The 17732-nt window shown below is 38.9% G+C and overlaps 2 protein-coding genes across 3 annotated transcripts; both read right to left on the reverse strand.

The window, feature by feature from the left end:
- Positions 1-383: 383 nt before the first annotated feature.
- On the reverse strand, positions 384-8490 carry f7l (coagulation factor VII, like). Its single transcript, XM_036557394.1, has 8 exons — positions 8351-8490; positions 6282-6451; positions 4600-4624; positions 4384-4497; positions 2200-2346; positions 1994-2085; positions 1784-1904; positions 384-1151 (listed from the first exon to the last, which is right to left on the reverse strand). The coding sequence occupies exons 1-8, from the start codon at positions 8430-8432 to the stop codon at positions 604-606; spliced, it is 1299 nt and encodes a 432-aa protein (XP_036413287.1). The 5' UTR covers positions 8433-8490; the 3' UTR covers positions 384-603.
- Positions 8491-8870: 380 nt separating this feature from the next.
- On the reverse strand, positions 8871-17588 carry LOC118798284. 2 transcript variants are annotated; one of them, XM_036557695.1, is made up of 9 exons: positions 16880-17108; positions 14802-15007; positions 14550-14669; positions 13930-14162; positions 13267-13404; positions 12845-13038; positions 11888-11967; positions 11031-11114; positions 8871-9957 (listed from the first exon to the last, which is right to left on the reverse strand). In XM_036557695.1, exons 2-9 carry the CDS (start codon positions 14989-14991, stop codon positions 9812-9814), a joined length of 1185 nt encoding a protein of 394 aa, XP_036413588.1. In that variant the 5' UTR covers positions 14992-15007; positions 16880-17108; the 3' UTR covers positions 8871-9811. The 2 variants fall into 2 exon arrangements, with proteins under 2 accessions (XP_036413588.1, XP_036413589.1); XM_036557696.1 differs by lacking the exons at positions 14550-14669; positions 14802-15007 and having other exon boundaries at positions 16880-17588.
- Between the last annotated feature and the right edge of the window lie 144 nt (positions 17589-17732).

A 17732-nucleotide genomic window follows, 5' to 3' on the forward strand; every position in this document is an offset into this window, starting at 1 on the left:
CATCTGTCACTCTGAGGGTCACCGCACGGCTATATATCTAATATATCTATCACTCTCTTTTTATTTATCTGCCTGTCTATACAGACACCATATGTGCAAGTCTATTTGAATTTGCTTAACAGACCTGCTTAACTCCAGCAGCACTTCTGTGTCTGATCCACTTGGACCAGCACAACATATACTAACACACCACCACCATGTCAGTGTCACTGCAGTGCTGAGAATGACCCACCACCCAAATAATAGCTGCTCTGTGGTGGTCCTGTGGGGGTCCTGACCATTGAAGAACAGGGTTAAGGGGGCTAACAAAATAACCTGTAAATTTGGATTAGAGCAGTTCATGAAATTGCGATAATATTTGGTATGACTTAACCACAAAGATGCCCCTTAATTATCACATTAAAGTTTTAATTTTATTAATGACAGAACCTCACAAATTGAATAGTACAAAGACGCATTGTTGCATGATAAGTTTGACACTGAACTTGGTATTAATACAATCAGTACTGATCTTTGCAATATTAGTACTTAAGATGTATGTTGTGGCATTTTTAGATTGTTTAAGATTTTCCTCAGCAATAATTCTTCCCAAAAATTCTCCATTCATTTTTTAGCCATAGTGTTTGTAATCCATTCCACAAAGATGGACACACGAGTGTAGATCCCATACATATCTGAGCGAGCACAATCTATTCCCCAGCTCACTATGCCCGTCAGGAACCATGTGTTGTTATACAACGTAACCAGCGGTCCACCGCTGTCTCCTTGGCATGCATCACGTCCTCCTTCCTTGAAACCTGCACACAGCATGTTTTTGGTAACCCGGGGACCTACGTGGGCTCGACAGTGCTCTAGGGGAACCCTTGGCACTTCTAGCCTCTGGAGCACAGTGGATGGAGGTCCAAACTGGGCAAGTCGGCCCCATCCACTCACAGTGGACATACGCACTGCCCCCAGCGTGCGATCAAATGTGCCTTTTGTTGGGGGAAGGCAGATGGGCACAACATAGGGGCCTAATGTTATGTTCCTGCGTAGGTGTAGTAGTGCTATGTCACTATCAGTGGTTGTGTGGTTGTAGAGAGGATGGATCAATACTTTAGACACCTTCCTAATCTGCTCTGTGCCTTCCTTGCTTAAACGGATGTGCTCACCTGAAAGGGGAGAGGAAGATAAGCATACAGAAGGACTGAAACAGTAAAAAACAGTTGGATTCTTTGAGAGCTCAATGGGGGCCTCTCAGCGTTAAGAAAAAGTTTGGCAAAAATCAGATTTATACAATTTTCCTTTTACCCTAAATGTAGTCGATCAGCCTAGGCATGTTCTGTTTTGCTTTTTTAGTGTTGCGCTGGAGCTACAAGACTAATGTACCTAACAATGAATATAAGCTTATACAGGACTGCCATGCTGTCATCCATGAATATGGACAAAAGGACGGACAACTGTCAGTCTAATATATCTGTCACTGTCTTTTTATTTATCTGCCTATCTATACAGGCGCCATATATACAAGTCTATTTGAAATTACTTAACAGACCTGCTCAACTTTGCAAAAAAGTGGTGATTTTAATTTACAAAATGTGCTAAATTAAGGGGCATTATCTTCCATTATTTGTTAGCTACCTTAGCCTCTTAACTCCAATGAAAAACAAAAGAAAACCTTTAGACACCAAACATGTCTTGGCTGATCGACTACATCTAAGGTAAAGGTAAAAGTGTGTAATGTTTTTTGAGGAAAGGTGGATACTTCTATTTGATTAAACAATTGATCTTTTATTTTCCTTACCCACTATCACTTGTAGCTGGGCTTGATCTTGTTGCCAGATGCAATGAGCAGCTGTGAGGATCCATTGATTGTTTAGAACAATTCCCCCACATTTATACACACCCCCAATCTCAAGCAGTGCCTGAATAAATTAACACAGAAAGACAAAAATCATGGTTATCCTGAAAAACATCTTAAAATCAAAATTAGGGTGCTCTTGCTCAACTATACCTGCCAGGGACACTCTCCTTTAGGGCACACATGCCCTTTAACAACCCTAGGGCCCACGCTTTTCACCACTGATCTGCCACAAGAAAAGGGTTCTAAGGAAAATATTAAAAGACATAACCAGTAGTGACTTTACATGAAGGAATGGGATCAGACCACATGATGGGATTGAGAAATCAGACCCTTAGCGTAACAGTGTGAAGACGCACCTTGTGACACACAGCTGCTGTTGTCTACACCTAGGCTGTAGCCTGAAGCACAGTGACATTGGCGGACTGAGTCTCCAGTCTCGGTACAGAAATGCTCACAGCCTCCATTTTTATACAGACAGCCATAAATATTCTGAGGAACTGTTTCTGTGAAGTAAGCAAGAGTACTGTTAGAGTTGTGTTACAAAGAACACTGTCATTCAAAAGTTAGAAATCATTTGGCATATTACAAACCTCAGTTACAAAAATGTTGAGACTGTATGTGAAAAGAAGATAAAAACAGAATGGATTGATTTGTAAATCCACCTTGATGTGTGCTCAACTTGATAGATCAAGGCGACCCACTTTGCCAAAAAATGCCATTCTAAGAACAAGGCTCCTCAACAAGTGATTGCAAAGATTTTTAGCTATTTCACCTACTATGGCTCCGTAACGAACAAGGCATGGAAACACCAAGTAAGTTTTCTTTTTTGAGGTCCAGGTTGACAGAACTGATGAATTATGAAGCCAAGGCAAGCAGGTTTGAGATATCCATGGTGAACACATAATGGGAAATCAAAGGAAAAGCAAATGATTAAAACACAATAACTGGAAGCTACAAAACAAAATGTGAGCCAGACATAAAATGAACTGACCGCTTGAGACAGCCCGAGGACTGGAAAGGACAAAGAGGAGACTGACCAGAGCTCAGAGAAAGGGATGACGTAACTCTGGACAGAAACTGCACATGGACCAAAACAGTAGACAGGGTACAGGACTGGACAGGAAATGGACAGAGGGCAAAAGCAGGAAATTGAACAAAAGACCAGACACTAGACTAGACAGCTGAATGAGCGGGAACAGCGGGAAAGAGCCACAGGACTGGGTAGGAGACTGGACAAGTACAGAGACAGGGACTGGAGTGAGGACCATGATTGGTAAGCAGTGGGGACAGTGATACTGAGACAGGGACTGACACAGAGACTGAGCGAGGAATGGAGACACAAACGGTGACTGTGACAAGGACAGGACTGAACTGGCTAAAAACAGACAGAAAATGGGGGGCAGAGGCATGGCAGAGCACTAGGAGGCCAGCCTGGCAGGGAAATAGGAGGCATTCCTGCAAGGACGTTTTCTCCTGCTGAAGAATTTTCTGCTGTTTTTCCACCAAACTCGCTGCATCCTTTGTTCACTGAGCATTTTGTAACAGATGATGCAAGGAAGTAGGATGTAAGTATGAGTTTTTCTTTATCGAGGTCCAGGTTGACAGAACTGACAGGGATGGAGAAGGAAAAATTAACATGCAAGAGCACATAGCTAGGAGAAACAAATGGAGAAGGAAACCAAAACTAAGGCAGGATAGGGCAGGAATGTTACAGGTGCATGCTTCTGTGATGAATATCATCACATGGGCTCTGAAATATTTTGACAAAACATTGTCAATAAACACTGTTCATCACTGCATCCACAAATCCAGAAATGCCACCAACTTCTCAAGCTCATCTGAAATGGAGTGACGCACAGTGGAAATGTGTGTTGTGATCTGACAAGTCCACCTTTCAGATTAAAAATGGAAAAAATGGATGTTGTGTTTTCTGGGCCAAAGAAGTAAAGGACCATCCAGGTTGTTACCAGAGTAAATTTCAAAAACCAGGGTCTCTCAATGTATGTTAGTAGATAACCTGCACATCTGTGAAAGCAACTTTGTTACTGAACACATTTTGGAACAACATATGCTGCCCTCTAGACGCCATCTTTTTCAGGGACATCCATGCTTATTTCAGCATGACATTCTGCACGTGCAACAACAGCATGCCGGTGTGTGCAGGTGCTAGACTGGCCTGACTGCAGTCCAGACCTGATTCACACTGAAGACTCTCAAAATACGCCAAGAAGGCCCTGTATGGTTGCACAGCTGAAGACATATATATAAAAAGAAAGGCAAAAAATTACTCTTTCAGATTGTGTTCTCAGTCCCCGAGTGTTTATTTGTTAAGTTGTTAAGTGGAAAGGTGATGAACACGATGGTAAATATGCTTTCTTAGCTTTCTTTTAATTATTTGAAACCAATAAAATTGCACAGAGTAAATATATCATTATTTTATTATTTGAAAACAATGATTCTGAACTTTTGAAACGTAACATGCTGACAACAAGCTAACAAGTTTTCTCAGTCTTTAGTACACATTCTGTTGTTGACTTTACCTTTGTCGCAGTTCCGTCCCTCAAACCTGGGTGGACATATGCAGATGTAAGTATTGACATGACTGACACAGGTGGACCCATTTGTACACGGCTTTGATTTACAGTAGTCTGGCTCTGCAGAGAAAGCAACATTCAAAATACGAATCAAGCCAAAAATGGAGAAGGATGGAGGAATGATTTCAGTTTGGTCATGTTCACCAACGGTTAATACTGTACCTGTGTATGACTTCCAGAACTCATTCTGAAAAAAAGAAACATAATTGAAAGATTTGCTCTTCAGGTCCAGTTTTGTTTTTTGTATTTACAGTGCTTAGTTTCACTAATGCAGTAAAGTTGGGGAATAACCCAATAATTTTACTAAACCTGGGCTATCCTCACATTACATGAAGTGGCACAAATCTAATTTTTGCCATAATGTGACCCAGATATGGTGTTTTTAGAGTAGTGTGAACATAAAAATCAGATTTATTTAAATCACATTAGAATCCTTGTGTGTTTTGACTGACAAAAGTGTTTTGTAAGTCCTTGGGATCTATTTTAGTGCCTGTGCAAGTGAAATCTAAAGGTATAATGTGGTATGTTACCAATTTCGGTGGATGCAGGCCCATTCATGCCCATTTGCTTTGGTGTTTTGGTGGTGTGGGTGGAGTGACAACATGTGGGGTGATATTAAAAATTGACCAGTACGAGGATATTTTTGAGCCCATTTCAGTCAATGCATTTTCATTACTGCCTCTTCAGACATATTCTTATTGCAACCGTAAGTGCAAAAACAGTATTTACCTGACTTCAAGCACAGGCTTAAAGACTTGTCCAACACAGCTCTCACAGCGCGATTTTGTGAATAAATACTATTTTCACCACCCCACTAAAATATAAATAGGTAAGTTCTTCCAACTACTAACTAAATGATCTCACTAATTTTGGAACAAATGAGGAAAAACAACAAAAAGTTGTAGATATTAAATATAAATCAGACGGTTTGTATGTCAATACAAACAGAACATTACATAAGTATTAGAATCAATGGAATGTTTAAAAAAAATAAAATCTGGCAAATCTGGCTTTAACAGGCTAAACCACGTTCAAAGCCATTTTAAATAGCTCTTTTTTTCCTTTCAGTGTTTGAGGGTTTGCTCCCTCAAATTTCAGTCTTCATGTTCTAAGTTGAGTCAGTGAAGCTTCAGTAAGCCTTAATGAACTTGTGCTGTAGTGAAGCTGTAGCATGTTAAGCTACTACGTCTTCTGAAAATTTATTCACTCTAACTCCACTCGTTTACAGCTGCGCTGACTTAAAGCCTGTGGTGTCAGCCATGAAAGTACTAAAAATATATTTACCACACCGACATGTGCCAGCGTTGCGATTTACACCTCGTTTGGCGCTATAACCACAGAAATAGGTGAAGCCCTTGTTTGTGAACATACAGTCAGTGCTAACAAAACAAACTATCTAAAGCAGCTGCTTTAGTTTCTGCTGTGAAGATGCTTTTGATTAGGCGGTCCTTCACTGTTGTCACGGACACATGGTGATACTTTAGAGTTGACATTACAAGTCCTATGTGGTATTTTGAGAGATCGGATCAACGAGACACATTGGAGTCTCTTCACACTTAGCACTGTCCCCTTATGATCAGATTACATAGGATGCATATTAAAGCCAGGTGTGAAGGGGCCTGTAATGAGAGCGGTCAGATCAAAATTCATGTGCGTATTACTGAGAGATGTTCAGCTAATAATTTTTGCGATGGAGCCTTGTTTGTTCATTTGTTGATGTTGTAGGAACCCCCTTATAAACACATTTGTGAAACATCAAGACAGAAAGATCAGATCTCAACAATGAGGCTTGTAATGTGAACGTAGCCATTGTGTGCTGAAGTAATAATTGTAGCTCTGCCCACCAGTTGTTCAGGGACAGAGAAGATCTCCCTGGCCTCCTCATAGGAACATTTCTCCTCCAGACACTCCCTCTCCAAGTTCCCTACTTTCAGCTCCTCCAGGAAGGAGTTGGCGCGCCGATAGCGATGCAGAAGCACCTGACTGGCTTCAGTCCTGCTGAGAAACACTGGATCTGACATGCATGGAAAGCCATAAAGGAGATAAAGAGAGATGGGTTCAGTTTATATGGTGAAGAAATTAATTACCTTTTTTCAGGTTTTCTTTAGAAATGGGTCGAAAGAAGAGGGTGGCATGTGGCAAACTTGGGTTCTGAGTAGACTGAGTGTATGTGCAGGTATCTTCAGTAACACTCTTGGAGATTTGCCATCCTATAGAGTTTAGCTAGAATTGTACTTGTTTGCACCTGATCCATTCTTCTGGGTGGTGGAATCACATTTAGGCTTTGTTCTCACTGCAGGGCAAGTCAGATTTGTATGTATGGTCTGATATGTATGGTCAGACTGTAGTCGCTTTTGCTTGCATGTCCACATTGGTTTGTCATTTGCATATATTGACTAGGGAGGGAAAAAACTTAGCTAACGATGATGCCTAGCTAACAGAACAATCATGCTATATTTCACTACAGCGTTTACTTTTTATTATCTACAGCATGAACAGAGCATGACATTAGTTTAGGTTGACCTGGTCAACAGGCGGCTAATAAGCTACAGGCTGTATTAGTAAAATTCAGAGACAGACTTTAAGTTCAAATCTTTTAATGAAGCAGTTACAGTGAACTACAACATATGAAGTGAAAAATATGTTTCCTAAGTGTCTGTTGAAGCTTCCACCTTCCGTGTTTAGGCTGTAATATGTGAATGTGCACAACTTTCTCATCTTAAGTTGTGATGTCATAAAACCGCTGCACCCAGGGTGAGAACAAAAAAACACATGAAATCTGACATGGCTTCAATCTGATGCCATTCAGACTACGGAAAATCTGTCCTGCTCAAATTGGATATGCCAAAAAAATTTATTTGAGCTGCCTGTCTAAACAAGTGATTGTGACAAAAATTGGTTTCAGGCTTTCAAGTGTGGGGAAATATTTCATGAAAGAAGCTAAACTGGTGTTATTAGTGTAAATGATTCTCCTTATTTTACAAGGCTGGATTGTTGTGTTTTAATAGTGTAAAAATGCAAGTGGATACTCAGATTTCTTTACAAAGGAATAAGGAACAAGGGGGTCATGATGTCTACAATGCAAATTTTATTATACCATTTTATTCACTGTTCAAATGGCCAGTGAACCTACATGTGTTTTCTGAGTTTTACATTTGATGCTGATGATGGTGAAATAGTGATAAATCTGAAAAAAATAGTTTTGCCATACAACACTACTCAGGTATCTCTCTGTGTGAGGGGGCATTTAGAGGTACTAAACTTTGGATATCCTCTCATCACAACTGTGAACAATTCTGCATTTCATATCAAAACACTATGAATGACTTTGTTCACATCTCAACACCTGAATTACGCAGAAGTTGGAATTCTACTCTAAATACATTTTAATATGTCAAATTATTTTAATTAATGATTTTTATGTTGAGTCTGTGGAGGAAGTGTTCATGTTCAGAATTTGCAACTAATCTATAATGTGCACTGTAAAAATGATTCAGAGTTTTAGCTTAAAAAAGTAAGTAACCTGCCTGCCTTCAAATTTTATTCTTATTGAGTTATCAGAAAGTAATACACATAAATTCTGTTCTGATAATTTACTTTTCATGTTCAATGAACTTGAAAATTTAAGACAGACAGTTTTCTGACTTTTTTAAGTCAAAATAAGACATTTTTAACAGTGCATTTTTGTGCATTTCTCAATAAGCTACAGTGGAGAGTCATAGAGAGAAACAGAGTAGGCTGTTTAAACATGACTAACAGACACAGACAATAAGAAATCTTACTAAGAGACCAGTCAATGAGCTATAAGTAGAGACGTGGTTTGGCAAGCGTGGTTGTGACTCGTGTGCTCTTTAGACTACCACTCATACCCTTTTCTGGATGTATATAACTTAAGAGAGAAGCGAGAGCTTACCTGCCGGAATCCCAAAGCAGGCTGGGATACTGAGCAGTGTGATTAAGTGGCAAAGCTTCATTCCGCCTGGGCTCAACTCCATTATGCTGTTTCTGGTCTAAGGGCTTTGATCAAAGTTCAGTTCCGCCCCTCTTCAAAATCATCGGGATGAACATGTGCCTGAAAACCAAACGGGGGTTGGCTTGGGGACTACATAATACTTTAGACAAAAAGAATATTCTTTATCACTTGATTCAGCAGTAGATGGTGCCATTTTTCCGGTGAACCGGTATGGCAGTGCAGTACTGTAGCGGTAACCTCATCCACCCATTCATATGTGAATGATATACTATCAGTTGAATTTAGAGGATAATGTAAGCATATATGTTTGGGGCTATAATATCATAATATGGAGTTATGCAAAATCAATTTAACCATAATATTTCCTTTACACTCTGTTAAAACAGGGTTTGAACATCCTGACAGAATCTAAAATTTGAGGTAGAATGATAACAGTATTGAATGACAAAACACAAAAATATTCAGTCACAAAAGGATTCATTAATTTATTATGTTTCTTAAGTACATACAACTGAAAGTGCTTCGGGACAAGAATGATTAGTATATATCTTTTAAAGACAGAGTAGATAATCAAAGCACCAATGATCATAATATTTAGTTAATTCTGAAATTTTGAGGGTATAATTGCCCAACATAAATTAGTTCTACCGGTTTAATTAATTGTACAAACAATCTAATCTCAGATTCCTAAATAATAATATGTTATAGTCAGGCATTGCACTCAAATGATCAAACAAACATATTACAATTTCAAGTTATGTCCTCATTGTGCCATTCAACTCGGAAAATCAAGCATTATAAATGTCAGCAACAGACTACTACCCAGAATTATCAATGAATATAAACAAATTACAAAATAATTGGTGCATCAAAATCAATAATAATGTGCATAATGATATGTAAACTGCATGCATATGTATAAATAAAATAGCTTATGCAGTGTCGTAAAAAACATACAATACATGGTTATTATTTACTATATTCATTAAGAAAGATATAAAGTGCTAAAAGAGTTGAAGGCATGATAAAATATTCAAAGAAATGGTGCTTTTAAGGTGTTATTGTTATCATATTACATACTACTACCAAAACAGACTATCCAATTATCTGTCTATTCAGCACTGACCAAGTCCGTCCAATAATGAACTACAAAAACTGTGTTTGTTCTTTCTTATAGCTTGTTTTTTGTATCAAATCTAGGTTAAATTTCATATTCAAATCAAGCATGTTTCTGCGAAAGGAAGGTGCCACAGTGGAGGTTGGAAACCACATATCCTCGTGGGCTCCATTTCCTGTGTAACTGATGTGAACACGTATCAGAATGTGAGAGCATGTGCGCAAACAGATTAAAAACAATTTAAAAGCAGCAGGGAAAAACAGAGAAAACTTCAACATCAGCCTTTATGGCAGGTTCTTCAGGATATTATGAATTTCCTCCTTTGCTCTCCTCAGGCCATCCTTCCAGTCTTGAGGAATGGCTTCACCAGCATATCCAGCCCTGGCCCCCAGGAGAGCCCCTAGAGCTGCACCTCTGTTACAGTTCTCACCTAAAGAAATTGTGCACATTAGAGAAGCTGCAATATAGAATATTTGGGCTAGTAGCGACAATTGATAATGAACACTTTATTGTGGCTGATACCGATAACCAATAACTGAATTGTTTTGCCTTTTAACACTGTAATCCATGTATGTAATGCAGTGAGTGTAAGACAGGTTAAAACTCTACAGGTCGATCATTAATTAATTTTACATGGCTACAACACGGCCAAATCAGACATGGCAATTATTGTAAGTATATTATTTAATGTAAATATTATTTAGCAGACACTCCAGAGTCTTACAGTGGGTGAATCCATTCTTTAGCACTAACGACTACACTTGTGTCAGTGCATTTGCAAGCAGAAAACTGGCGCTAAATTACTGATTGTAATTATCAGAGGAGATTACTGCCGATAGTTATGATGAAATGCTTGGTGAGCAACTGATATAACCGATGGAGCATTCCTGTGCCTGTGTATCATGGAAGGGTGTGTGGCAGATCTGTTTTTTGAACAGAAATTAGCCTTAGAAGGTGTTGCTTTGTGATAAGCCCCCTAGTAAATAACAAATTAAGTTTACACTGGTTCAGTGTCATGTTCAAATGTGATGGTCTTTAACCACGTTTTCTTACTTGCTGACAAAATTTCTTGCTCACTGGCAAATCTGGAACTTGTCAGTACAATCTGTGGCCATATAATGTTTCGTTAAAAGAACGGCAACGCTACAGATTTAGAGCAATGGTAAAACAAACTTGACTATACTTCTGCGCTAATGTAAATGTAACCAATCAAGTAGTCGTCAACAAGCAAAGGCAAACTACCATCGTGTTCTGGGAATAGATTAAAAACACTGTGGCATCTTGACGATGCCTGGCCCCGCCTACCAAGAAAAACTTCCGCAGTCCATGCATGTAATATGTGAACAAGTTACCTACAACTATACAAGGATGCAGACGCACCAACTTCTCAGAACTGCATTTATATTATACATCAAATAAAGAAAACCCAACACCATGTTATTTGTACATCATTGACTAAGTATGCAAACCGAAAGACACAAAAACACTCATTTCACCACTCACCACCACAGTTGGTGTTGACTAGGATTCCCCCCTTCACGTCATTGTGAAAGACATAAGCCAAATAGAAAAGACTGCTAAGAGCACCTGCGGAGCACAAATAATGAAGGGTTATGAGCGTCACTCGTCTCCATAAAATGGAAAGAATCGCTTCATTTCACCAGAAAAAGGCTGATATGAAAAACAGCACCCAAAAGTGAAAAACAGTGCCCCAACAAAAGTTTTTGAAATGATGTTTTTCCACTTGTTGCAAAAAGAGTGCTGAGGTTTATTTTTGCACTTTGAGTTGTGTTCGTCGCTTTTTTTAGTGGCTGTAGACTTAAAACCACAAGAGAGGAGCACCAGCCTTCCCAAGAACTTATCACACACGCAGTCACATGAGTAGAAAACTCAGAATCAGAGATCTAAAACAGATTTCTCATTAAGTGGTCTGTTTTTGTATCATTAAAACTGATGACGCTAAAAGCACATTAACAGATCTTCACTACATTGACAGTTTATTTAGTACACTGACCTTGTACCCACATTCAGTGGCCATTCTATCAGCTAAACCTACAATATTGGTTCTTTTTGTAGGTTTATGATTACTGACTTTAGCCCCTCTGTCGATGTACATTTTATTAGCCATCCCCACTCATTCAGCGAAAAGGGATCACTATAGGACTGACGCTGACCAGATATTATTTGGGTGGTGGACTATTCTCAGCACAGCAGTGACACTAGTGGCATGCCACTGGATGCTGCGCTGGTGTACGTTTTGTACCTCAGAGAGCATCTATATATGGTAAGTGTAGCTGATCAATTGCCATGACCAGAATGTGACAGCAGTTTTTTATGGTGGGTACAGAATAAAGGCACACCTTTTGTGTAGCAGGCCAGGCCAAGTGCTTCTGCAGCCTTCTGGTGGACCTTCAGTCTCTCCTCTGAAGAGTTTGGAAACCTATAGCACAGTGCAGACCATGCGTACATACAACACTTTACAAACTGAAATGACTTTATAAACTGCTTAAAACGGTTAGTCTTTCTGCACATTACAATACTTAAGAGAAAAACATTATTTTTAATAATAAAATTTATCATCCATTGCTCTAGTCCAGGGCTTCCCGGTCCTGGTGACTCTACACTGTATCACACCTGATTCAACTGATTAACTATTCAACAAAATCCTTCTGTGCTGAGTCAAGTGTTTTAGAGGAGAGAAAGCATGCAGAGCTTGGGGATACCAGGACTAGGATTGGGAACCACTGCTCTATACACTAAATGCAATGTATGGTTTTGATGTACTTACAGTCAAGTTTCGAACAGTCGTCGGCACAAATACTCTTAAAGTGGGCACAACCTCAAACTTGTTGTTGACTGGCAAGCAAAGGGATTTTTATTGTTAACTGGTATTGTCTTTACTAGCCTACAGTCTACATTGTATTTTGAATGTTTTTTGAACTGCCGTGAGTATTTGTGAGATGTTATCAGACTTAATTGTCGATTCAGTTTTATAATAGTTTAATGAGTCTTAGTGTTATCAGCTACTGGTTAAAGTTACTCTAACTACACAGGCTAATTTATTGAGTATTTTGTCACTAAAGCTTCACCTTTGAGGTTCTCAAGGACATCGTTAATAAAAGCGACCTGCTCCATGTTATGGCGAATCTGATTTGGGTTCCATATTTGTCCATTTTAATTAACAATGTAATTTGATCATTTTTGACCCGATTCTGCAAGTGTGACAATATGTTGCAGGCCCCAAAAATGTCCTTGTGCATCCACTGGTGTAGAATCTCATGCTGTTTTGATCTGATTAGGAGATTTTCTTTAAGTACCTCTCTGCCTTGTGTATGTAGTGCTGGCAAGTGTCCCAGGCATTGAGAGCAGGAGATTTGAGGGCCTGCTCAACCTGCTGCTTCAGACAGGCTCCGTTCAGGGTGGCATGGAGCGCACGAGCATACAAGGCCACAAATGTGTCCAGCTTTGGGTAAGGATGGGTGAGCTTCACAAACTCTACTGCAGCAGACACCTGAGCAAATTCCAAAAAAAGGTCAAAAATTAAAATGAGATGAATTCTTCCTGACGTTGGGGCGGTTTATGGCCACAATAAGCTTAATCTATTAAGAAATCTTAACACAGTTTGTTAGGTTAAGGATACTATGATATTAGAAATAATTATTTTTTGACATTTTACCTCATGCTAATGTAAGCTTATGTATATAATACACTCATGGAATTACACTTGAATTACACTAACCGCTTTGTCCTCATTGGCTGTAACAGAGAGCAGTACAAAAGGGATGGCCATTGGAAGGCAGCCAATAGCATTAAGCTGACTGTCAGGGAAGGATGTATTGATCATCTCTTTACAGCGTTTCTCTGCAAAGTCCAAGACCTAGGACAGTAAAATGAACAGGATAGATTTAATGGACCTATACTTGTTCTGTCCACAAATGTACTCTAGCTACTGTTACTAGGTTTGACAACTTTCTAGAACGCTGGCAAAAATCACATTCAACCCAAAAGGAATATGTCAAAATGCATAAATTATTCACACTGGAGTCCTATGACGTTTGTATAAAGTCTTCAAGTCTTCATTACAAAATGTTGAGTTTACAGTTTAAAATGCTAGCTAGACTGTCTTGTTGTCACATCACATCTGAGCTATTCTAACATTATGACCTTTTACATACATACACAATAAATACCCTTTCAATTAATAAAGCATTCTTTGCGTATTGTGACAATTCATTTTGCAATTCTTTAGGTTGAGATTTTTGCTAATGTTCTATAAAGCTTTGCTAATCCAGTAATAAACAGTTGCTATCAAAGAATGTATTTGTGGAAGGAACAAGCAAAAAACATCAGTGGCATCTTGGATGGTACAGCTGTTTAAAGATCAACCATCTAGTAAGCGTACCTTAATGGGTGATGTAGGGCGCAGCTCCTGCCAGTCAGAGAAGAAGGATCGATGAAATGACTCAGCGTAGGTGTCGCTGTGACTGCCAGGGGTGGTCAGGAAATGTACATAGTCAGAGAGTACAGCTGCCCTCGCTGCAGGTTCAGCAATACTGACAAAGTGCCCTGAAGAAAGAACCTGAGCGACCCTTAAAGCGCAAAGTAAATTCAGTGTATTCTCTCCTGCCTGCAGACCTACAAAAGAGTAAAACAAAGAGGATCCCTGTTTAAACAGAGACAGCAACGTGTGAGAAACGCTTTTTCTGTATTCCTTCCAAATTATGTCTGAAAATCAAATTTGGCTGCAGTTTTGCCGTTAATAAAGATACAGTTGTTATATCCTAGACTACGCTGTAAATTTAAAATCTATTCAAGTACAAGCATTCATTAAAGAGCCATACGTGTAAAGACGCTGCCAGCAATAATAAAAGCATGGTGCAAAAATACACATATATGTTATACATATATATGTTATACATATTATTTTTATATTTTACCATTTTGAAATCATAAGAAACTGGAAAAGTGAGAAGAAAATGACAGTAATGACTCTAGACTTTAGTCATTCTGATTGAGGTTTACCTTGATGGTAGTGCACTGAGCCTTTAGGGGCTTTCCAGTACTTCAGTTTGTCATGGAGGATGACATTCCCCACCACGGGAGGTTTGTTGGCAGATAACGAGGCTGTGCGCCCACTGCCAGCTAAAACCAAGTCAGAGACAGCCAAAGACGGAGTTTGTTTGAAATGGCAACCCAAACAAACAACATACTAATGTTTGTCACTTTGCAAATGTAAAAAATAAATGAATTAAGCAGCTGACGAATGCCAAGCACCTGCATTGGAGAGGGTGAGAATACTTGAAGGATGCTGTTCTTTAGGTGCACTGAATTCTGTAATCCAGCCGTTGAAATCATTTTGGATGTCCTGGACATTGTAGTACCAGTGAACTGGCATAGACATGGCATCTGCTGCACACATCCCCCAGAAAGCTTCACAAACTGATCTGCACACCTGAGCCTTCATGATCGGTCAAACAGATCTGAAAATAAGTGTTTTCTGAAAATGAGTATAAGCACATGCATGTGTATAAAACTGATGTTGAAGGAAAGACCGACACTGTCGACATTTTCAGTACTGCAGCAAAAGTGACACAGGGACGATTACAAACCCTTACAAAAAAGATCTACAGTAATATCATATGAAATTAATATTGGTTTTACTATTACTTTCATATCGCTGTGGTTGGAACAAAACCTTGTGCCGTTCTTCAGTTTTTGACAAAATGCCTGTTGCCCTTTACATTGTGTTTAAAGTTCATGAAGAATGGACCAAAAGAAACGGCTCAAAAATTCTTGGAAAAAGTCTGGTCCTTTGACTTACATTAAAAGTAAAGTAGTTTTTTTCCGTCTCCTGTAAGGTTACCATTTTGGAGATACAAGGTTTTGTTCCAACAGCAGGGATATGTTTTTTTATATATAGCACCTTTTTGTTATATTATATTTTATTATATTACATTATATTATTTTTTATACATTTTATATAGTCTCTGTTGGTACAAAACCTTTGTCATTTGTGTTTTACATAATTTGAAAACACCAACAGCCATTTACACTGTATCAGAATTCCCTGGTGAACAGACCGATAGAAAGACTTTTCTTCTCCTGTAAAGCAACTTTTTTGGAGACGTGAATTTTGTTCCAACAGCTACGATAAAATATGTCCACCTGCATATACACTGCAAAAAATATATATCTTATAAATGAACTGCTAACAATCAATTGGAAAATTATATACATGATTTAAACTAAATATCTTCACGTTGAACATTTCATATAGATGATTCTAACTTCTTAAGATCTAATTCAATAGGAATTTCTATAGGATTCCTATAAGAATATTATAGTTAATACAGACAGTTACCACAGTTTACTACAGTGCACCACACACGAATTATAGATTATTATTAGACAGTGTTACAGACATGACATATTGGCAAGTGAAAACTTCTTAAATCTAGTCAATGTATCTAATGCTCTGCATTATGGCGCTGTTGTATAATAAGCATAATAATTGTTATTACTTGTTTTGAGTAATTCTATGTAATGAAAGTGTTATTTGAAACAAGTAAAATTATATGCCAAAGGAATAAGACTAGATATAATTACTTAAAACTAGTAAAAATAATAGAAGTTAAACAATCTCATAGTAAGAAATATTAAATACAATGACTACATTTAAGATGTTTTCACTTGCCAATATGTCATGTCTGTAACGCTGACTAATAACAATCTATAGTTCGTGTGTGGTGCACTGTAGTAAACTGTGGTAACTGTCTGTATTAACTATAATATTCTTATAGGAATCCTATAGAAATTCCTATTGAATTAGATCTTCATAGAAGCTGGAATCATCTATATGAAATAGACAATATGTGAAGATATTTGGTTTAAATCATATATATAATTTTCCAGTTGATCGTTCACAGTTATACCTCATTTATAAGATAGAACTGCAAAGTTGCCTCTGAATGTCTGAACCCCCTGCTGTAAAAAGACCATTAACCACTGGAAGTAAAACCTGATGGTTTTGCTTTCTAATGGGAATTGGCTTAATGGTTACCCTTTGACACCACTAGTTTCCTGTAGGATACACCTGGTCTCAGTCCCAGAACACCTGTCAAACCAGAGTCCTTTACGCTGTGATATCAACCCATCACGAAAACACAAAATACCATTAGTGACTATTGGACTCCACCAGAAACCAGCAGAAACTTTTAAGGGTTTCTTTGACTTTCAGCAGGGGGGCCTGAACCTTCCTTCAGCGTTTTAGCTACAAAAACTACAAAAAATAAATGCAGAAGGTAACAGTCCATCTGAAATACGGCAGGGTGCCTTTAAGGCAAACGGCTCACCAAAAGCAGCGCTGTTCTTAGTTTCCTTCTGCAGTTTCTCCTCTGCTGCCCCCAGACTGACCACCTGCTTCGGCCTCGCTCTCTTCACGGACGGCTGTGTGTCCGTCCACGTTACAAAACGCTCAATTACACATGAGGCTGAAGTTGGCTTCCTATTCGCCGGCTTCTTGTTATAATTATCCCGTTCCACCTTAAATGGTGCTGCAGTGCCGTTCTCACGCCTGTCCACCATTTAGGTAACTGGGCTACTGCTGCATCATTTAAGGTGGAACGGGACAATTCGAAAAAGAAACTGACTTCAGCTTCGTCTGTTATACAAAGCGCTGTTGCGCTGTTGCGTAAGTTCATTGACGTTACGAAACACCGCAGGTAGTGCAAGAAATAAGGACTTGAATGTGTTCAAGGACTTATTCACCACTTGATGCCATGCAGTAATGTCGTTACTGTACGGTGCGTCTCAGTGGAGAAGAGCGACATAAACACAAAATGAATTAAAAATAGGTTAAGATCAGTAACAGACGAGCTTAGCTGCATACTCCTGTAAACCACTCACAATAAGGGTTTTATAAGAAAGGTCAGAGCGGCGACCAGGTCTGTATATAGCATTTTTTGTTATTAAGTAATATGTTAGTATGTTTACCTACATACAAGTTTAAAATGATCTATAAGCGTTGAGTAATCGACTACATCGGTGATCAACTGCTTTGGTCCGTTGGTGTGACGTAGCCTTAGGAAGCGACGCACGGCTCTCGACTCCTGTGGCTGAATCGACGGAGTCGACTCCTCGACTCCACTCAGTCTAAAACCTCGAGCTGGAGCTTCGAGGCGTCGCTGCAGTCACGAGTCTGTGAAA

Source organism: Colossoma macropomum, unplaced genomic scaffold (genome assembly GCF_904425465.1).
Source record: "Colossoma macropomum unplaced genomic scaffold, Colossoma_macropomum, whole genome shotgun sequence".
Classification (NCBI taxonomy): domain Eukaryota; kingdom Metazoa; phylum Chordata; class Actinopteri; order Characiformes; family Serrasalmidae; genus Colossoma; species Colossoma macropomum.